This window comes from Chenopodium album, chromosome 16 (assembly GCF_948465745.1).
Source record: "Chenopodium album chromosome 16, dcCheAlbu1.1, whole genome shotgun sequence".
NCBI classification, from domain to species: Eukaryota; Viridiplantae; Streptophyta; class Magnoliopsida; order Caryophyllales; family Amaranthaceae; genus Chenopodium; species Chenopodium album.
Window position 1 is genome coordinate 9026836 of NC_137849.1, and position 24029 is coordinate 9050864.

At 35.5% G+C, this 24029-nt stretch overlaps 1 protein-coding gene across 2 annotated transcripts; it reads right to left on the reverse strand.

Moving 5' to 3' along the window:
• Window positions 1–19360: 19360 nt before the first annotated feature.
• Window positions 19361–24029, reverse strand: LOC145584854 (uncharacterized). Of its 2 annotated transcripts, none has more exons than XM_081641639.1 (3): window positions 23887–24029; window positions 20494–20998; window positions 19361–19826 (listed from the first exon to the last, which is right to left on the reverse strand). In XM_081641639.1, exon 2 carries the CDS (start codon window positions 20926–20928, stop codon window positions 20557–20559), a length of 372 nt encoding a protein of 123 aa, XP_081497765.1. In that variant the 5' UTR covers window positions 20929–20998; window positions 23887–24029; the 3' UTR covers window positions 19361–19826; window positions 20494–20556. The 2 variants fall into 2 exon arrangements, with proteins under 2 accessions (XP_081497765.1, XP_081497766.1); XM_081641640.1 differs by having other exon boundaries at window positions 23856–24029.

A 24029-nucleotide genomic window follows, 5' to 3' on the forward strand; every position in this document is an offset into this window, starting at 1 on the left:
TCCTATTCATTTCCTCTATAAATACGGATCTCATTTGTACAGTTCGGGGCATCAAATAATTCTCTATTCTCTCTTCTATAGCCTAAATACTATCTGTAGGGAATATTTCAAGCCATTAACCTCAAGCTTGAACCCCACTGTGATCATACACTTAAGCATCCAAAGGGAAGGAAGCTAGAGCAAAAGAGTCGCCAACAAGTTTTAGGAACTTGTAAACTGTTCACAAGGTGAAGATTACACCCCTTAACGATCCAGGATATCGTCAACTCCAAAAGGTCTTGAACCAAATAGGGTTCGGGGATGAAGGTACAAATCCAACCTAAAAGAGATTGAACCTGCCCTAATAATAGGCCTCTACTTCATTCTTCTCGTATTCATGTGCGCTTTCTGACTAACATGCAATCAATAGGTTAACCCTAAACCTGTTTATCTATGTTGGTTGAATATAATGCACAAACAAAACTATTATTGGCGATCACTTGAATTATAATCATACTAGCCCTAAACAAGATTATTAATTATCTTATTAAGCGTGATTACAAGTACAAATTCCCTTTAAACCTGCATAAAAGGCGTGATCAAGCAATAACAATAATATATATCAAGCAACATAATAATCATCATAATAATAACCCTAACAATTATAATCATAATCATGTTAAAGCATAATAATAGCAAGATCCTAGGCATGATACTAACAAGATTAATAACAAACCCTAGCATGTCACTAAGCATTAAAAATCAAAGCTTTAGCCCTAGCATGATACTAACATGATATTGATATGATATTAGAAAGCATAGGAAGCACCCTAAACATGATACTAGAAAGCAATAAAGACATCCTAACATGATACTAGGAATTAAACAAATTTAAACATGCTTTCCACAAGAATAGAGCAATAAGATTACATACTTTGATGCCTCGTATCTCTTTCTAATAACAAAATACACGCGTTAGTAACTTCAAGGAAAATATAAATCAAACAATTAAATCAAATAATTAAAATAGAGATTAGGGACCAAACCCTCAGAAATTATAACCTTTCACGTCTAGGGCGAAGGCAACTTCGAACTTGGCTAGGTGTTTCTAGATCTCGTGAATGCGGAATTTTGTTTGGGAAAAGCTAGAGAGAGTTTAGAGAGTGATGATTGCATTGATTGAAGATGATGATAATTAAGAATTGATGATTGTTGATCGTTGATTGATTGTTGATTGTTGATTCATTAAAACGGAGGTTCAGGACCCTATTTATAAGAAAATAGTCCGGAAACAAGTAGAATTTGATAAGGAATAAAACTCCACTCTGTCGCTGCAAAACCGACCTTGTCGCCAGGCGACAGGGTCTGTCGCGTGGCGACAGGCCTGTCGTTTGGCGACAACCTGGATTTCTACGCGCTTTCAACACGGAGTCCACATATGAATCAAAATCGATTTGTAAAGTCCGTATGAAAACTGAAATCGTATTTTTCATAAAATAATGTTTTATTCCAAATAAAACTTTATCAAAATATAATTATTAATTCTAATTCTATTAGGATTAAAGAGAACCCTCTAGAGAATTCTAGAAGACTATAATTAATTCTAATAACTTTAGGAATAATACTTAACATTGGGCCCTCCCCTAGATCATTGGGCCGCATGTAAAGATCAAACCGGGCCCAGTTTAGTATTTTGGCCATAACTTCCTCATTGTTCATCGGAATTGGGCTTATAATATATCGTTGGAAAGCTCTTTGCAAGCCCCATCCAACTACACTATTATTGGACCCTTGTCGTAGACCAGACTAAACTGGATTGGCTATTTTCATAAAATAGAGTTGTTTTCGAAAACAGAAAGAAAGAACTTAATAAAAACTAACCGCAATACTTGACCTTTCACACTTTCACCTCATTCGATAATCATTCGACGCAAAAGGTATTCATCACTGGGTTTGGTTTTGGGGAGACACATTTGGGTGTCTACACTATCCTACCTTATTCTCTCACAATACTTTCCCCAAGCACTCCAAGGAGTCCATACTTTACCTGAGGTTCCATCCTTAAACCAAGGCGTGAAAGGTAGAACTGTTTGAGGGTTTGGTCCCAAATCAACCTTAATTTAATTTAATTTCAATTATTGTTTTATTAATTTCCTTGTATTTACTAACGCATTTATTATTTTGTAGTTGCAAGCAAACAAAATCAAAGTAAGGAATCATGTTCCTTTTATTTCTATTATTTTTCAAACAATTTTTATTATGTTTGTCATATATTAATTGTTGGATTATTGTTGAATTGCTTCCAATATTAAGGTTGAGTTTATATATTGATCACTATATTGCATGTTTAAAGGGAATATGTAATTGAAAATCATGGCTAATAAGATAATTTGGATGATCGGTTTAGGTTCCTTTTTAATCTTGTTGTTAATTGAAGTGATCACAAATATTTTAGAATTATGTGTTGCATTAATATTCAACCAATTTAGCATAATAATAGTTTGGAGCGAATTGAATATTTTATTTGTATGCCTTTAAGATCGCAGGAATCAATTTTCACAAAAAGAATCGAGTAGAGGCCAATACGAGCGAATGTGACTCCATAACTCACTTCGTACCATCATCCCCGATCCTCCTTTTGTGGTTCCGAACCATATGGAGTTAGTAATCTCATGGATTATGAATGGGGTGTAACCTTCACGGGTCAATCGTTGTTGTCTTTCGTTGTCCCTTTATCATGGTTGCCTTTTATGATCCGTGAACGGTTTACAAGTTCCTTAAAACTTGTTGGCGGCTCCCTACTTTCTTGTCCCTAATCGTATATGTCAATTCCCACTTCCTATGAGTTCCAAGAATATTCACACATGCTAACGTAGGCACACTTCGAACGATGCCTACACTTGTGTTTTTAAATAAAGTCTTAACAAACTACCCAATGAATAAGGGAATTTGCTTAATTAATTAATTAATTAATTCGAATTAATAGAATCTAATTACACTCGACTTAGCAAGACTATAGGCTTATGGCTTACCTTTTTGAAAGGAATATCGAAAACAAGTTAAAACTAATGTTCCAGTCTCAGCGCTGAAGTTTGACTTGTGACGCGAAGCACCAACTTCCATCGCCACGCGATTGAAATATCGCGTAATGATGGGACTGACGCGACGCAATGGTTCCATCGTTGTGCGATGGTTCGGTTTTCTTTTCGAGTCTTCGCGTCGAGCCTAATTCACATAATTAATTAATTTTAATTAATAACCGAGGTCCTAATTTGGTCTTTGTTTAAGTCCAATCACATAGTCTTATGGTCATCACACGAGTCTTAAGCATGTCACTTTCACTTGCTAGTCAATGCACACACTTTGTATATATGTCACCTTGACCATGTCTAGAAGTCTTGTGTGCTTTTTTCCGTCATTTTTTAAGGGGCGTAAGTCGGATTTTATCCTCCCAACATAAACCATGTTGCTTGAACCTTGATTTGATCCCCATACTTGATTCCCAAAATATGCAACCATTTTTTTTTGGCTTTTCTTAAACCAATAAAATTGAAACACAATACGGATCGAGTCATTAAAAGAGTCAATGGTTTAATATTACAGCGCTTGGTCAAGGAGGAAAGGGTGTTTAGTCAAGGACAACACCTATGTTCAAGTACTACTTTTTGATAAACCAATTCATCGAAGAAGATCGTTCAGAACAATGGCCACTCAAGAAGAAGTCCAGCAGCTTTAACAGACTGTGAATGGACTTACCAAGATGTTTCAGAGGCTTGCTACTCAAGTCAATGATCCTAGCAAGCAAGTGCCAGTCGACACCATCAAACGCATATAAGAAACCTTGAGTCAAATCGATCTCCAATGACTACAACTTTCACGGGATTAGATCCCAAGGGGTCTTAGTGGACAAAGAACTTCCGCAAAAGTTCAACACCAATGACATCCCTAAGTTCAAGCCAACTAACAATCCTTACTTTTACTTAAGGGCTTTTGAGACAATTATGGACATTAAAGGAATTGATAGGAGAGTTTTCCCCTCACTTTTCCCACTTTCTATTGAAATAGAATGTCAACAATGTTTTTTCTCTTTAGACAAAAAGAAATATTATTGTTGGGAGTCTATCACGAATGCCTTTATTGATAGATAAATGTGTAACATTCAAGTGGAAACTGATCATAGAGAGCTTAAAATGCTAAAACAAAAAGTATGAGGGATTTACCACTTTCTACAATAAGTGGAAGGAAACTTCTGCTATGATGATTGAAGTCCCTATGGAAAGGGAATCTGTAAGAATGTTCATCAAGAACCTTCAAGACAAGTATTCGAAGCATTTAAAAAATCAAAATAATTTGAATACTTTCAAGGTTGTCTATAACATAGGCATTGATATTGAAGATGATCTTGCGAAGCAGAAAGCTGCTAACAATAACAGCAATGGCTGGAAAGGAAAGAAGAATGACAATCCTTCTTTCAAGGCCACCCATTCCAATAACGTTAGCACCTTCAATTTGAATGAAGTCCTCGCCATGAAAAATCAAGGACAAATGAAGCAATTAGGAGAAACTTTACTCCTATTGGAATGAGCTATGCCACCGCCTTTGACCGTCTTCATGCCAAAGGACTCATTACTCCTATTGTACATATGCAAGATCCACCAGTTATGCCGGACTTAATGATTTTGATGATGACACAACCTAAGTTATTTACAAACTAATAAGAGCTTGATTGTTTGAGTGTGTGATCAGTTGCAAAAACTAGGAGAATTGAGTGTCTAGTGAAGATTCCATGAGGAACAAAAAAGCCAGGAACAAAGCAATCCAAAAGAGAAGAGTTCCCTCACAGGAACTGGTGCTTCAGAATTGAAGACTTGAGAAGAGAAGTTTCCCCTCAGGGAACAAAATCTTCAGAGTGGAAGCTTCACTGGAGAAGAGAAGTTCCTTCTAAGGGGCAGAAGCCTCAGAGAAGAAGCTTCATCAGAGAATCATGAAAACTAAGATATTTTCATATTTTAGGATTTTTTAAGTGTGAGGATAATATTACACTCTAAATATCTGTGTGGAATTGGTCTAAAAAGATAATGTTGTGCAAGCATGTTTTTAGGAAAACTGTTGGTCTCTAACGTTTATCTATTTTTAACAAAAAGGATTTTATTTTGTTTTATTTTCGAAATATCTTTTTACAAATAAAATCTGATTTCAGTTTTCCCAAAACTTGTGGCCTACTCCCCATGATCTTTTTCATATCATATTCTTGCACATTAAGGAGTTCATGCCCTTACTTTTAGGATATGTTCTTCCTAGTGGGTTGGAGTAGTGGCGTTATGGATTTGCTGCACAAAGAGGTTTTTCCTAAACGGATTTTGGTCTATAAATATTCTTTTGATTTCAGTTGGAAAAACTCACCCTTGCTCAAATAGATTTCAATTTTTGTTTTCTTTAATCGAGTCAAGAGTCAATTCCACACTTGTGAAAGAGTGTTCTAATGTCCTTATACTAGAGTTTATTCTTTTTGAGTTATATTTTGGGAATTGGGAAGTTTGAGTGAACTTCTATTTGTGAGAAAGAGAAGTGAGAAGAGAAAGAGAAGTGAGAAAGAGAAGTGAGAAGAGAAAGAGAAAGAGAAGTGAGAAGAGAGAAGAGAGAAAGAGAAGAGAGAAAGAGAAGAGAAGAGAAGAGTAACAAGTTGGGTGACTTGTTCCTCGGGGCTTTGGGTTCGTTGAGGAATTCAAAGTTAGAGTCTTTAGTTTGTAATAGGTCCATTTACTCTATTATAGTGAAGATTCTTTTCCTAAAATCCCAAGTGGTCATGGTTTTTCTCCTTGATTAGGGCCAAGGAGTTTTCCACATAAAATCTCTTTTGCACTTTCAGTTCCTTTAGCTTACTTGTTTTTATTTCCGCAAAAAGGTTGACAAATCTGTCATACAACAATTTAACCCCCCCCCCCCCCCTTGTAGTATTCATTGAAACAACAAGTTGAAAGGAGGACAACTAGTTGGAATCCGAATGCCACATTGCAAATATCACCAAGGTAGGGGGCCACTATACTGAGAGTTGTTAGAAATTAAAAGAAACCATTCAAGACTTGATTAATAACAACAAACTCCCATTGCCCCTTACTAGAAAGAAACCAAGCATCAATAATGCTTTACTTTTGGATTCTTTAGCAATTTTTTATGAAGAAGATCCTATCGATCCATCACTCCTCATTAAGCCAATAGAAGAAGTTCATGCCATTGAAGAAGAGGAGGAAACTTTCATTTGATGCCATGAGCGATTTCCAGGAAGAAGTTAAGCCTTTAACTATGGTTAAATGGGCCTCCACTAGAGAAGAAGTGAATGCCCTTTTGAACACATTAGCTGAAGTAAGGGGAATGCTTGAAAGTTTTCGCAAGCAAGCAGAGGAAGCCCAAAAAAGACGCACCCTTGAAAAAGAAAAATGTACTTCTTCCTCAAGCATTGCTGAAAGAAAACCATTTAATTTCAACGTGGTTACACGACCAAGAAAGAATGACCAAATCTATATACCCATTGGTGTCCCTTACAAAAAAATGTTCAACATGCTCTTCGAGTTGGGAAAAATTAAACCTCTCGAGCCAATACCATTTGAATCCCTTAAAAGAACAAACAGATTCTACTACAAGTATCACCAATCTGGGGGGCACACATTAGAAAATTGCTTCAAATTCAAAGATCTTGTTCAAGGATTCATAGATAGTGGAAGACTTATCCCAACAATGAGAAACTTCTTGGAAAAAGATGTCAGTATTAATGGAGTTTGAGACAGTGATGATGAGGATGTCTACCTCAAAGACATGGAAGAACCTCCACTTACTACAATCTACCCAGTCGATGATATTTGGGACAAGGAAGACTCTTTAATCGATGTCCATATAAGATCAGGAAGGTTGCAACCCCGGACACAAACGCACCTATCCCTACTACTCAACAGATTCCAGTACCCCTCATAGAAGACAATGATATTGTCAAACAACTCAAGAAAACTAAGGTTGAAATGAATGTGTGGAAGCTTCTAGCTTCATCCCATGAACATAGAATCACAGTGATGGATGCTTTAGCCAAAGTAAGGACAGATTCTGAGACTACTCCACAGGGTTTAGCAAACTTCTTAACAAGTGATCTCCCTAGTCCCATCAATTTGATCACCTTTTCTAATAAGGATTTACCCTTGGAAAGTGACAAACACAATAAATCCTTGAACCTCACAATGGTCTGTAAGAGAATGAATGTGCCAATGACCCTTGTGGATAATGGGTCAGCAATTAATGTTTGCCCACTTCGAACCGCAAGGATGTTAGGAATAAAGGATGAGGACTTGTCTCCATCCATGCAACGAATAAGAGCCTATGACAACACTGAAGGAATTATGTCTTCGTCATGTGCAATTACTAGATATATAAATGGATCAAATTATGGAGATAACTAAGTTCGTACATTTGGGTCGTCGTTATATCATAGCTAGAGGTACTAACGATCTTTGGGCTAGTAAAATAGGCCAAAGCCCAATTGGACGGATCCTATAAGGTCACACAAAGGGCTTAGATCGAGCACGAGAGGACGAGGCCCATGATGGGCCTCATCCCCTAGTATGGTCGGCTACATGGAGTAGTATGGAGGTTGTTGGGCTTCGTGACTTAGTCTAATTATAATAAGATTATAAATAGACTAAGTGCCTAGGGTTTTCAATTATGCAATTGAGTGATCAGTTTGATCAAACCATAATTAGCAAACACGAGACAAAACCCCTCTCAAACTTACTCTCTCTCACGGCTCTCTCCTCCTCCTCCTCAACGCCGGTTGTGGTGGTGGTGGTTCGTGGTGGTCGGTTAGTCCATCAAAGGTGGTGATTGTGGTTATCCCTTTCACTCGACCAATATAGTATTGGTGGATGGCTCGTTCGAACCTCGTGGACTAAGTAGAAGAGCAACGCTTGGGGCTCTATTCTCTCCCTGATTTTCCAGTCAATTAGCTCTGTGGAGATCATGCTTCAAAGGTATGATTATGTGTCTTGTTTAATATGCATGCGATCTTGGGATTAGGTTCTTTATGAATATGATTCATGATTTTCCGCTTTATAGTGCCTATAAACTCCCACAGTGGTATCAGTTAGCCTCTTGCATGAACACGCTTGATGATAATAATATGATTATAATCAGTTAAGAGGGAGAAATTAATTTAATTATGGTTCAATTATTATTTTTAATGTGATTAAACTTTTGGAATTGATTGAATATGATTTAATTATGCTCAAAATAGCCATGAAGAGGACCGATTTAAGCCCTAATTCATTCAAAATTTTCGAACCCTAACCATAATTTATTCGAAAAATTCGAACCATATAAGCCTTAAAAATCTGATTTTTGATGCTTGTTTTGGTTGATTTCGTTTTAAATATGTTTCATAATTGTACCCGGATTGATTTATGCGTAAAAATGTTTTGTGTATGATCATCGATTTAATTTTAAGAGTTAGAATTAAATTGGGATTAATTTTATGATGAACCCTAATTTTAATATTAATGATGATTTAATTTTAATTTTGTGTATTGATTTAATTTTAATTTTGTGAATTGATTTAATTTTGTGGACTGCCGACCTGGGGTCAGTCTAGAGGGAGGGAGGGAGGGCAGGTGGCTGGACAGCAGCGTGCAAGAGTTGCACAGCTGTTGTCGCGGCCACGCTAGGGCTGCTGCTGCTGTTGCCTCTACGCGACAATGGCTGCTAACTGCAGCCAGCCACCGTGGCTAGCTTCGGCTAGCCAACCACGGTAGCCGACGGTGGTGGCTCGGTTTTCAAAAAAAATTAATTATTTTATTTTAAAAATATTTCAAGATAAATATGATTTATTTTGGGATAAAATAAAATCTTTGAAATATAATCTTTTGATTTAAGATAAAATCTTTTGTCTTAGGATGAAATCAAATATTCAAAAGTTGTTATATGTGATATATCCATTTTAGTTTGTTAATTCTGGTAATTATCCATAATTAAAGTGGTTAATATTGGATAAGATTTGTTAGGATATTCTGAGTATATTCCAAAAGGATAATAATTGATTTAAAAAATATGATTATCCCATAATTAGATTAGGATATAATTGATTTTAAAATTATTTGATTGGCTACTAATTAGGATAGAATCTCCTAAGTTTGTTAGGATAATCATGGAAGATTAAATATGATTTATCTTTCTAGATTAAAATAAAATTTGATTCTATCTCATGCCTAAATTAAAATATATGATATTTTATAAACGGTCATGAATAATATATGATATTATCTAATTATGATGTTTTAGGAAATGCGTTGACTTAATTATGAACATTCGATGTTGTAGTTTAGACAAGCATGTTGAGTGATTTATTATATGGCATTTTATAATATTTGATATTATGTTGCTATACATATATAGATTAATATGGTCCATAGATTCTAAATACGATCTGCGCATCGTGATGTATTTTTGTAATCTAAATACGGTCTGCGAACCGTTAAGTATTTTTGTAACTTTTATTTAAAGTAAATAGATTAGTTATTTAAATAATTTAGTCCAAATAAACCCATGAAGTGAAGGCCGAAAGGAGCAAGGTGGATGGAGATCCATGATGATTCAAGTGGGAGCTTTTCATTTCTAGTTTTCTTATGACTAAGGGGCCATACTATGTCATGTTTTATTGCATTAGTAGATTATGCATGTTAGATTTTATTTATGTTAATTGATGATGCTCTAGAGTTCACTAAATAATCACAACATAATAAATCTAGGTCCCAGTAATATCGAGATTGCTTTTCCAATTAGATACCCAACAATCCTTCGATCGTGAGTGATGGGTCGGCCTCAGCAGAGTGTCACTTATTATCTTGGGTAATGTGGGGTAGATCATGTTCTACATATTTAATTGGTTGTGCTCAACAAGGTTACCTAAAGTGTTTAGAACCTTGAAGCAAAGGGTAATAATTAAACATGTGATGGTTAATTATTCAACCAAGAGTTACAAGAGTTGTAATCAGTAAAGAGTTTACTCACCTTAAAAATGTAATGCTTGATGGTAGGACCTCAGTCCGGTCAACTATTACACAAATAAAGGGTCTTGGAATCACTTAAAATTCAATTGGGATCAATTAATATTGAATAAAGTGTGTTAAAGTTACCAATTTAATTCGTTTATAGTACTTGAATTATTTTAATTAAATATAATTATTAAACTTTGCCTTATTTTGACATAGATGGGTAGCCGTAACAATGACAACAACATTTACAATTTGCGACCATTCCTTGAGAAGGATAGGTTGACAGGAGAAAACTTTTCCACTTGGGAAAGGATGCTAAGGCTTGTTCTGAAATCTGAAGGTAGAGAGGATGTCATTGACACCCCATTGCCAGGACCTTTGGCTGAGGATGCCAATGCGGCAGAAGTCCATAAGCGCAAGGAAGCACTAGATAGGGTTGTGCCTCTCACTTGCTTAATGATTGCTACTATGGAGCCTAGTCTTTAAAAGCGTTTAGAGGACCAAGATGCATATACAATCATGCAAGAACTCAAAGCTTTGTTTAAGAAACAAGCTAGAGTTGAGATGTACGAGCTCCATCGAGAGATTCTGGATTGTAAGATGAGAAGGGTACCACAGTTCATGATCATGTTTTCAAAATGATCGGCCTTATTCAAAATATGGAAAAACTGGGGCACCCATACAGTGATGAGATGGCAACAGACATCATTCTCCACTCACTTCCAGAAACTTTCAACTAATTTATCATGAACTTAACATGTCTGATGCTACAAAGACTATGAATGAGTTGCATGCTATGTTGGTTAGTGATGAGAAGCAAATCCCTAAGGAACCTAAGAAAGAGGTTCTCATGGTTCAGAAGGGAAAGGGGTTCAAGAAGAAGGGGCAAAAGGCTAAGGGCAAGGGCAAGAAAGTTGCCAAGGCTCCTGAAAAGCCTAAAGCAACTCCAAAGGCCAAGGCTACAGATGAAAGTGAATGCTTTTACTGCAAGAAGAAAGGGCATTGGAAGCCCAATTGCCACAAGTATCTTGAGTTCCTCAAGAAAAATGGAGCATCCACCTCAGGTATTATGTTATAAACATTTTAACTTTTACTTAGGTAAGTGATACTAAGTTGTAGTGCTTAACATTATTAATGTTGTGCAGAAGCTGCAAAGAAGTGAGGCTAGCATGGAAGTAAAGCTTAAGGGTGCACTAGAAGTGTTCGAGTGACCAAGAAAGCTTCGTAGTTTTAATTTCTGAATATTTTATGATGATTTTAGACATTTTCCAGTTTTTGATGAGACAATTTTTAGTTTTGCTTTGAATACTGATTCGGTTTTTACTTGCCATGGACAAGTGTTGATCCATGACCAAGGTAATAAATTGTTTTCATTTTTCTAGATACGAGTTAATTTTATTTATGACATTGATATAAGTAGATCACAAAAGCAAAATTAGATGATTTCAAGATAAACTTACTTATAACAAAGTAAGGTTAGGTCACATAAACTATTTGCACATCCAAGATTACAATTGGATGGACTCTTATTCTAATTTGATTATGAATCACTTGAGAATTAGAAGTCATGCTTGATAAGGTAAAATGACCAAGTCGCCTTTTAGTTGAAAGAGTGAAATGAGCTAATGACCTTTTGGAACTCATACATATGATGTGTGTGGACCATAAGTTCAAGAATTAGCAAGAGATTTAACTATTTCATTGCTTTAACTAACAATTTAAGTAACTATATCGATAATTACTTAATGAAGTAAAGCTTGGAATCATTGAAATGTTCAAGAATTCCAAAATGAAATGTAAAATCAAATTGAGATAAACAATTTAACACCACAATATGATTGTTGTGATAAATATTTAACTCAAAATTAATGATCATCTAAAGGGAATTGTTGAATTAATTCACAATCCAGGAACACTATAATTAAAATGTGTGTTAAAAAGAAGGAATCAAACTTTGCTTGCCATGGTTCGATCCCAGATTAGCTTTGATTATTTACAAATATCGTTTTGAGGATATACATTAGAACAACAATTGCAAATATACTAAACATAAACTCAACCAAAGCAATTGAAGAGACGTCATAAAAGTTATGATTTGAAAATGTTCCAAAAGTTGTCTTTTCTAAACAAGATTAAGGGTTATGAAATCGATGTAAAATGTTTACAAATATGAGATAATGCACCCTAAATTAAGTAAGTAGTTCTTCATGGGTTTTCCCATGGAAAGTAAGAGGTATTATTCCTACAATCGCGTAGATAACAAAGTGTATGTTGCTCGCGATAGTGTCTTTATAGAAAGAAATCTCTTCCTACAAAGCCAAGTGGGAGTAAAGTTAGATCTCGATGAGATTCGAGACGAGCAACAAATGGATGTGGTTAACACTACATCAGAGACGAGGGTGTATGAAATTAGCTAATTTGATAAATCATATGTCGAAGCAAGCTAATTCAACTAGTGAGGCTTCTATCGTCCTACTTGAATGAAAAGCTTCAAAGAGTTGAAGAGAATAATTCTATTGTTGCTTATACCTATTGTAGATTACTTGGGATCAAAACAAACAGTTTGTTGAAATTCTGAGAAAAGGTGGATTCTAAGATTTTCCTATTGGAATGGTTAGAACCCATACCCTACAAGCAAGCTTTGGGTAATTGCAACCTCAGGAAGTGGCTTAAGGCCATGAAATCCCGAATGGAATCCATGTCTGTAAAGATGTGTTAGTCCATGATAGTCTTACGAATGGGGTCAAACCTATTAGATGCGTAAGCCTATTTGGATTCCTCTAGTGATTGCTGAAATTTTCTGTTACGAAGTTTAGCGTTAGATATCAAAATCACCTTCTTGAAATGTTCTTTATAGAGGATATGTATATGATACAACCTAAGATTTTTGAAATCTAGAAATCCTAGAAAGTTTTGCAAACTTCAGAAATTCATTTAATGGATTGAAGTAAGCATCAGTGAACTAGAACATTCATTTCGATTAGGCAATCAAACAGTTTGATTTCCTCAAAAAACAAAAGGAATCTTGTAGAGACAAGAAGTTTAGTGGGAGCAATTGGTCTTCTTAATCTTGTACGTAGATGACATACAGTTCATATGAAATGACATTTCAAAACTTGAACAAGTCAAGCAATGGTTAAAGAGTTGTTTCTGTATGAAAGACTTAGGAGATACTGAGTACATATTGGGAATCAAGATCCACGAAATGAATCTTGAAGAATGATTGGAATGAATCGAGAGACTTATGTTGATAAGCTTAAGGTTCTTAACAAGTTCATGAAGCAAGACTATAAGAGAGGATGTCTTCCCATGTTTCATGGTATTACGCTCAGTAAAACTCAGTGCCTTCAAAAGCTAGTAGAGTTGAGTTGTATGGATAGTGTACCTTATGCTTTTGCAAAAGGGTCCATTATATGTGCCATGAAATGTACAAAGCAAGATGTTACATATGACTTGTGCATGTGTAGCAGGTTTCAAGCAAATTCAGAATAAGCATACTAAAAGTAAACAAGTTGTCAAAAGGTTATACGGATGCAAGTTTCCAAATAGGCAAGACGACTTTAGATGGTGATCTAAATACATTTTATGTCTGTATGGAGAAGTACAATAAGCTTGAAGAGTTCAAAGCAGAATGTTGTCGCATACTCAATGTCAGAATATGTGTTTTAGTTACCGTAAGTGTAGTTAAGGTGGAAGTTTGGATCAAATTGTCCTGTGACTAAAAGGACACCTTTGCCAAAACAAAGGAACCAGGGTCACATCACAAATCCAAACAAATAGATATGAGATATCATCTCGTTTATGAGATCAATGACTTGCGTGATGTCATGATCTGCAAAGTTTTATTATGAATGAGAATATCATTTATTAAACCCCTTCCACAAACTAAAGTATGAGAGTCATATTAAAGTCTTGGATTGTAGCAAATTATATTAATTCAAGTTGTGTATGTTTAGAGAAAACATATTACATAAGGAATGGATATATTTGCAGAATTATGTTTAAACAGAATTTATTATTTCTCTTATTTAATTATGGTTTTGGAAATTAAATAAAATGTCCAAAATAATTATGAATTGATGGGCTCATTAGGTTGATGACCTGGTGAATGAAACCCCACAGGTGAACAAAATTCATAAATTATTTAAGTTCCTAGTTCGAAATCATTAAAGTGGACATAAATGATTTCAATAAATGGACTAGCATGTAAGATTGATTGGATAGCGCAGTTTCATGGGCTATAGGGGCATAGTGATACTCGGTCAATCACTTGGATATGCATGAATGATGCATGATCGAACTATTGACCTACTTTGAAGTTCAAGTACAGAGCTTCTGGATATATTAGTGGATTCCTTTGACATGAGTGGAACATTGATTTCATTCAATGATTGATTTAACTGTGGTACATTCAAACGTCTACCCGTAACTAGAGATTATAAAGGATGTTTCCTGGTTACTTCAAAAGTTGAGTGGGAGCCTTGTTGCTACAAGATTGAATTAAGTCTACCTATTAATTTAGGGAATGTGTCATGGCCGCTTGAAGAGGGAGAATTCAGAAAATATGTGGCCGCGTTCAAATGCATTACTCAGTAATCATTTGGTTTTGTAATTCGAACTCAGATTTCAAGAAACGATTTGTAGATTAATATGATCTCGACATGTGATGCAATCATATTATCAAATCGACATATATTGACTTAAGGAATTTGAATATTGCACACTTGTCTCAGACAAGTGGGAGATTGAAGGAATTATGTCTTCGTCATGTGTAATTACTAGATATATAAATGCATCAAATTATGGAGATAACTAAGTTCGTACATTTGGGTCGTCGTTATATCATAGCTAGAGGTACTAACGATCTTTGGGCTAGTAAAATAGGTCAAAGCCCACTTGGACGGATCCTATAAGGTCACACAAAGGGCCTAGATCGAGCACGAGAGGACGAGGACCATGATGGGCCTCATCCCCTAGTATGGCTGGCTACATGGAGTAGTATGGAGGTTATTGGGCTTCGTGACTTAGTCTAATTATAATAAGATTATAAATAGACTAAGTGCCTAGGGTTTTCAGTTATGAAATTGAGTGATCAGTTTGATCAAACCCTAATTAGTAAACACGAGACAAAACCCCTCTCAAACTCATTCTCTCTCACAGCTCTCTCCTCCTCTTCGGCGTCGGTTGTGGTGGTGGTGATTCGTGGTATTGGTGGACGGCTCGTTCGAACCTCGTGGACTAAGTAGAGGAGCAACGCTTGGGGCTCTATTCTCTCCCTGATTTGCCAGTCAATTAGCTCCGTGGAGATAACGCTTCAAAGGTATGATTATGTGTCTTGTGTGTTATGCATGCAATCTAGGTATTAGGTGCTTTATGAATATGATTCATGATTTTCCGTTTTATAGTGCCTATAAACTCCTACAAACACTCGTCGTCAAGATCTTGGAACCATCACCATGAATGTCACCGCAGGAGTCATTGAACATACCACTACTTTTCAAGTAGTAGACATCAAAGCTTCATTTAACTTATTTTTGGGACGCCGCCCTTGGATTCATGACCTTAAGGTCGTCCCTTCATCCCTCCATCAACAAGTTAAAGTTGTAGTTGGAGGAATTCCTGTTACAATTGATGCTTCTCCTATGAGAATCAAGGCAGTTGATAAACCAATCATTAATGTGGAGCACAATGAGAATGATGAAGATTCATGGGACTTTATCGCTGAAGAGGTCTCTTTAATCGAAGAAAATAAAAAATAAAAAAAAACCCCTCTCAACTACAACCCCTATTCAAATCTTATAGTTAATGCTATCCTTAAAAAACAAGGGCATTTTCCTAGAATGATTCTAGGAAAGAAGAAAGGGATAGCTAAACAAATGGGACTACCTGGCCTCTCTAAATTAGATACTTTTGGACTTGGTTTCGAACCAACTCTAGAAGGTCTTAGGCGATCCCGGGAAAGAACCAATGCACGAAGAATAGCTCGCACCCAGAAGAAGGCAATCCCAATAGGGGGCGAATGTGACTCCATGACTCACTTTGTGTCATCATCCCCGATCCTCCTTTCGTGGTTCCGAACCATATGGAGTTAGTAATCTCATAGATTATGAATGGGGTGTAACCTTCACGGGTCAATCGTTGTTGCCTATCGTTGTCCCTTATCATGGTTGCCTTATAATGATCCGTGAACGGTTTACAAGTTCCTTAAAAACTTGTTGGTGGCTCCATAGTTTCCTTGTCCCACTACTAGAATCCGGGAAAATAGCGACAATTTTTCTACGACAGCTAACAAAACTATCGTAATTTTTAAATTCTACGACGATTTTAGTAATTGTCGTAATATTACAACGGCTTTTTAAATTGTCGTTGAATTACAACGGTTTTGGCCAACAAAACTGTCGTAATAGACATTAAAAATAAATGTAATTTTTTTTTATTATTTACGACAGCTATAAACTGTCGCAAATTGCGACGATTTTAAAACCTGTCATAATTTGCGATGGATAAAGGCTGTCGTAGAGTTTATTTTTTTTAATTTTAATTATTAGTATTTAAAAGCCCAACAATCCCACACGCCCCACACCAAACCCTAGCCTAATTTCATCCGTCGTTTCTTCATCTCTCCTCCTTTCTCTGTTTCTCATTTTCTCTCTTCTCTCTCTAAGTTCATCTCTCCTCCTCCTTTCTCTGTTTCTCATCTCTCCTCTTTTCAATTTCTTTCTTAGCTCTAAGTCAGTCACTTTGCCAAGCTCCTTAGCCAGGTCCGAATTTCTTTTTGTACTACTCTGTTCACTTTGTTTCATGGTCAAATTCGACCATAAAAATTCTAGATCTGGAGTTTTTGTGATCTAATTTGACCATGAAAACCTAGAAAAGAGGAAATTTTTAAAGGTATGTTATTTTTTTTGTACTTTTCGTTTTTATTGATGTGGCTTATGTTTAATTTCTGATTTTTTTGGTTTCAATTCATTATTTTTGTTTATATTACTGTTTTAGTTATTTTTCTTTTATTTTCATTTAACTTAGTTATATGTGTTTATTTTCAATTATTCAAAGTTAACTTAGATTTATGGGGTGAATTTTCTTTATTTAAAGGTTATTATTGTTTATATGTTAACTTTCATATACTTTTGTTCGAATTGATGAATATTTTCTAGGTTTTTTTTTCCATTTGATTTGTCGTGGCTTTTTTGTGTGAATTTGGTACTTTATTCGAAAAATTCTGGTTTTTCATTAACTCTTTGTTCGCTTTATTGGGGTTTTTTTTATGTTGATTTATATTTGTATTTCATGCTTGTTATTTTTTGTTTTTTTGTTTTATATTTTCATTTTTGTTTGTATATTATGTTGGGTTAATTTTTGTTTGATTTCTGGGTTTGATTTTTAGATATGAAGGTTGTACATTTTTTTTTTCTTTTTTTGTAAGGTGTTAGGGTTTTCCATGGTGGTGGGAAATGGCGATTTGGTGGGGGTGGGAATGGGGGCAGGGAAACAGCCTGGGTAAAGGGAGGGGAAAAGCCGCAGAGGGTAATGGAAAAGGGCGTTGATTTATCTTTTTTTTTTTACTTTTTTTTTGCGACGGCCATTTCCGACGGCCAGCCGTCGATAAGTTAATAATTTACGACTGTTTTTGTTCTCCGTCGTAAGTTGCAACGATTTTAAACTGTCGTAAAATAATTGTAGCGACAAAACATAAAACTGTCATTGAAATTAATAAAACCGTCGTAATAAATTTTTACGACAGTCAAACTACTATCGCAAAAATGAAATTTTGCAACATAGCTGACTACAACAAACCCATTACGACAGTTGACTGTCGTAAGTATTTTTAGCGACGGTTTTTGTAATTTTTGCGACAGATTTTGGCTGTCGCAAATCACTTATTTCTTGTAGTGTCCCTAATCGTATAATGTCAATTCACACTTCCTATGAGTGCCAAACATATTCACAACATGTTTAAGTAGGCGCGCTTCGAACGACGCCTACAACTGTGTACCCCTGAAAACTTTTAAATGCACCATATACCCTTGAGGTTGAAAAACATGCACCAAATGCCCTTAGGCTCACAATAAATGTTAATTTTGTTAAATTGAGACCCCTATGCATCAAATTCTATTAAATTATTAGAGCTTAATGCTACTATAATGCTAAATCACTTAATTATAAAGTAAACTTAATTAATAAAACAAATTCTAACATCTAAAAGTTTAGGATTAGAATGATCGACAGATTCAAATTTTGATGTAATTTATGATTTTAGGCAGTTTTACTACATAAATATAAATTACTAAAAGTGAGTCAATGTGTGGGCATGATTTTAGTTAGATAAGTTAATAATATGTGCATTTGTTAGAGGATTAGGGTATTTGGTGCATTTATTTACAAATCTCAGGAGTACATGGTACATTTGAAGGTTTTAATAGGTACATGGTGCATTTTTTTAATCCTTGGGATCGTACGGAACAATTTTCCTATTTTTTAACCCCTCTTCCCTTGCTATACTAAAACAAAAAAAAAATGGAACAAATCGGTGTGTGTTATCTAATTTCAAGTTTACATGGGCCGGACCCTATGACCCATAACCTAGCCGGGCCCATTTAAGTTTAACTTTGACCCATAGCCCGGATCGGACTCGTTGAACAAGTCTACTAAAGACATCCTTGTTAGCAACTATTCTTTGCTTCTCTAACTAATTACCATTTTTTATTCTAATCTCATACAAGTATTAAATTAACATTATCAATTTTGGTAATTTTCTCTATCATATTCTTCAAAGGGAAAAATCCAAAAATGTAAGAATATACCCTTAATTACCAATTTATTTTTCTTGAAATTTATACTACTTTGTAAAATGGTTAACGGTTATAATTAAACAGAGGAAGTATTAGACAAGGGAAAGGGAAATTGAACAAAGAGAATAGAGAATATAAACAAAATATAAATTCACCTTCGAATGGTTTTTGGTTGCCAAAACCAAACTAATTGTCGTTCTCTCAAGTCCCAACTTCTGAGCGTCTCAGTCACAGGCTCGCACTGAATTGTACATGTTAGTTAGCTTACTATTTATTTCATATTTTCATTAACTATTAATTTGCTAAAAGCATAAAATAGCTCAATGGTAAATAGTGAGAAGATTAAGTTACCAATTCGTCGCACTATAAAGAAAATATATAAGATGTAACAAAAGAAGCCTCTATGCTGAAGGCCAGTGACATCTGAAGCAGCCAATTTGTCCAAAACAGCAGCTTCAGGCTGAGATGCTTTCTCAAACTCCCCCAGAAGTGAATTTCCAGACAGATTTTCATCAATGTTATCAATTACTACAGAGATACAAGTATAATGACAAATCCAGGAATAAAAATGAATTATTGCAATAGAAACGTCAAGCGGATGAATGAGCTCTCTTCATTTCCTTATATACACCTCATTTTTGCATCAAAATCATTTATACATTTTCAAATACAATAAACTGTAGAATACAATAAAGCCAGACTTGAAAATTTGGAATACTTACTAAAGCAACTGTTAAAGTAATATTGGACGAGCTTCAGAAATTTTCTATCTACAGCGACCGTAACCTAACCATACTCGCAATGTCAAGGAACCCAGAGAAGAAACCTAATCAGTACAACAGCGAGAGAACTCAGAGAAGAAACCCTGGCTATGACTAGTCAGGCACTATTGTCTGCGTTGCACCTAGCAATTTGGAATTTTTATGGCAGTTTAGGAAGTGCCTAACAAACTCGGTTTTTCATCGGCAATATCCTAAATGAAGTCGGCAAGGTCACAGTAATTCCATCATTTCCATGTATGATGTATCTGCATATACAATAGATCTAGTGTTAAAAAAATGTATGCATTAACACTGCAAAAGTTAGGGGCGAAAAGTGTTCGATCATTAGTAACATTAAAAACCCAGATTTTTCATATTAGAATAGTTGGACAGCCATTCTTACTGCAGGCACAGTGAGTGAGTTAATTGTGTACAACAAATTACAGAGTGTGAAATAAAAACTTGTATAGTACTTAAAGAACACTCCTTGTCTTCTGTTTCAGGTTCATAATGACGACACAACACAAACAATTCATTCTCTAATTACAAGACTTTGAGATAATAAATTGACAGCCCATAAATCATCGGCCAACATTTAATAACACCACGCAAATGATATTATTTCAGCATAAATGAATTTTAGATCTGCAGACATAATTTTTTTGGCTTAGACTTCACAAGGTAACAACCTCATACCCCTAAACTACACCTCTGTTATTTGGTATTTGTCTATGGGCTAGCAATGCCCAGAAAGCAAAGGGGACTAGCCGACTAGGGGAATATATCAGCTACAAGGTGGCTAACAATTTCCATAACTTTATGATTCCTCTTTAATGTTCTTTTTTTCCCTTCAATTGCTAAAAGTACTGCACCTGATATCAAACATTTACACTTGCAAAAATGAAAGTCAAACAAAGGAAAGGAGGGACTCACAGGAGACCACATGGAGATCCAAATTAACCCAGCTAAAACAAGTAGGTAGCTTTAATAATTTGCTTAGACATCATCATCTCTATCTTCAAGTACGACCTTAACGCCATTGTCCTTCAGTGCGTTCACAACAGCCCACACCTTGGTACGATTTTTAAAGCCTTTTTTCTCCACCTCCTTGTTCATATCAACATGGATCCCTCTTCCTTGTCCATGGTCAAGACCTTCAACCTTTAATCGCCTTGCTAAAACTTCTCCTACAACAGTTGCTGCTTTCGCATTGCAAGACCGACCACACTCAAGTGAGCTTTTGAGAGCATGCTCAACTGTAGAAGCGGTGGCAACAATCTTCCCATTGTTCCTATCTACTACATTTGCTGTGATGTACTTCAAGGATATAAACAAGTTTAAAACATATCTCTTCATAACAGCTGCCATCCTTTGTTCATCCAGGTGAGCTTATACTATTTTGCTTTGGCAGTCTACCCCTTTGTTTCAAACTAGATACCTGGATGAGAAAAGAACAAGAAAATCAAGGAGGATTTAACAAGCATATCTATCTACAAATTAATGGATCATTCAATACAAGCAAGCAGAAAACAATTGAATCGAGAGTGCACACAAACTATAGGAGTGAAGAACTGACCATTACAAAAGACGACCAAGAATAATATTCCGTAGAAGATAAAGAGTAATTTCAAATTTTTCAATCTACAACTTTCAGATAAGATAGTAGTCCGATTAGGTCAGCAAATTTCACCAAATCAAGTCATATAATATCCAATTTAACACAATAAGCAATAATCAAGGTTGCCGAGAAAGATTCCGACTTGTAATTGTAGAGGTCCATAGGGGTACTGAATTTGTTTTGTGTGTAGAGGGATGGGCTATGTTACTCAGGTTGGACATGTACACATGTCCATTGTCCGACTTGGCTTTATTTGTGTAAATTTTTCATGTGTACAATGGGTTGGACATGAACATCTTGCTGTGTCTTTTTGGATGTAGTTGCTCGGCACCAAGAGGGATTGTGCTCTTTACAGTACACAACACAGTCAACCCAAGTAATATTATATTCCTTTTTCTTACCACTCAAATAACTAAGTTTCTATTCGAATTTTATGTTACTCATTAGTCCCTGCGACCTGCAGATGTTCATTAAACTAACATATAACTCTACATACTCCATTATCACACCAGATAGCCTCAGTTCCATGATTAATGCAACCAAGGAAGAGTGTTGTCACTTCAAGTCCTATTTAGGCATTTGGTATGAATATTAGAAACGGAATGGAAAGGAAACAAATAAAAGGGGGGGAAAGGAATCGTTTAACCATTACCTTTTCATTTGTTTGGTTTAACCATGGAAAGAAATCACTAAATCTAACTCCCTATCTATTTGTTTGAGAAGGGTAAGGGTAACTGTTACCTTAGGTTTCAGAGTGGTAACAAATAGGTGGAAACCATTACCCCTAGGTAATTGTAATTGTTACTCAAAGCTTCAAACCAAACACTTAGTAAAGATAATGATTTAATTGAATTCATTTCCAAGCAAAAATATTCCTTGCCAAACATGCTCTTAGATTCATTCCCGAACAACCTTTGATTTAATCCATCCGCCTAAGTATTTTGAGTTGTAGACTAATATAAGCAGTAATAGTGGACTTAATACGTATATCAACCCACTATGAATAACATATTAACATTATTAGTATAAAACTACTTCCAGATCTACAACATGTACTTTCAAAACCAATTTTACTCTTGGGTCAAAATCTTACAGTTACATTGCACAATGCCAGACATCTACACATTAGTTCAGCAGTTAAATTCAACCTTGTACAGATAAATTTCCGAAACATTAATTCTCATTTAACAGACTTGTTCTCATCAAGCAATGGGTTGCAGTTCAATAATTATTAAAAGATGCTGATCCCCATAACAACCTGGTAAATTCAGATTATTTAGCAGGTATCAAAATCTGAAATTCCACCTATCCAATTCCTAATTTCATAATTCCACAGGTACAGAACACTAAACTGTTTCTTCATAAACTCAAGAAAATTCTCCTGCTTTTTACATAAGAAGTTCACTCACCTCTATCCAGGGATTTTCCATGAATTGGGTGTTTAGCATTATCAATTCTCTTCTCTCTTCTAGCAGTTCCAAGTTTAGGTTAATAAAAAAGGTTGAAATTATCTAAACTCAATATGAAATAATTCTAAACTTCTACTCTACTCTACTAGTCTACCCTACTCCCTCAAGATTTGTCAACAAGCCCAACCCTGAGTCTAGGCAAGATGGACGACCACCATTGGCCAGTGACAACAACTCCATTCTCACAGTTCTATAATTAAAGGGTTGTAAACAAAATCCTGCAACAAAAAACTCAATATGCAATAATTCTAAACTTCTACTCTACTCTACCCTACTCCCTCAGTCACTCGATTACTATCTCTTGATATCAAAATGAGTGAAGATTTGTAAACAAGCCCGACCCTTAGTCCGAGCAACATGGACGGCCGCCTTCCCGTGGTAACAACTCCATTTTCATAGTTCTCTAAAATTAAAGGGTTATAAACAAAATCCTGCAACACAAAACTCAATATGCAATAATTCCAAACTTCTACTTCTACTTCTACTTTACTCTACTCTACTCCCTCAGTTACTCAATTATTATTCCTAGATATCAAATGAGTGAAGATATATAAACAAGCCCGACCCCAGGTCCGGGCAACATGGACAGCCGCCTTCAGCCCATGACAACAACAACATTTTCATAGTTCTCTAATATTAAAGGTTATAAACAAAATCCTGCAACATCTCAGCACCCAAATTTTGACTCAATCATCAAACTAAGCTTGAAAAATCACGTTAAATTCCACTTGCTCAAGAATATGAATAGCAAAATTCTAGCCACGAAGTCGTTTGTAATAATCTTTGATAAGTTGAGTAATTTTAATTAGTAGTACCAAAGTCCACCCTAGAATAACGCTAAATGATTATACAGACAATTAGTATTAACAATTGACAGTAGATTGAGAAATTGATATTTGATGATTAATTAAAAGAAGAAAAACAAAATCTTCAAGAAGAAAGAACAAGCATGTGCTCAGAGAATATATTGATCCCCACAATTACACTGCAAATAGACATTCACAACACAAGGTTTAATAACATGTTTGTGTTTAATCAAAGGATAAACATTAATCCCAACAAAAAAGGCACTTGAATAATAAATTCAATAAATCATAATAATTCAGTTAATCAGTATAATTCAATAATAATTTTAATAAATCGAAAATAATAAATGGATGAAATTAGGAAAGGAAAGGCAAAGCTTAGAAGCCGCTGAGAAAGCTCACAAGCCGCTTCAATGGAGGAAAGGAAGCTTACACGCTGCTTCAATGAAAAATCCAGAGTACACTTGGATGGAGGAGAGAAAGCTCACAAGCTGCTTCAACTGAGGAGAGAAAAAATAGGGGAAACCGAGGAACCCTGGGTTAGGAAAGTGAGGTAGTCAAGGAAGAGGGTTTGTT

Coding starts and splice junctions, on each gene's coding strand:
- LOC145584854 (XM_081641639.1), bottom strand. CDS start 20,928: ATGGCAGCTGTTATGAAGAGATATGTTTTAAACTTGTTTATATCCTTG.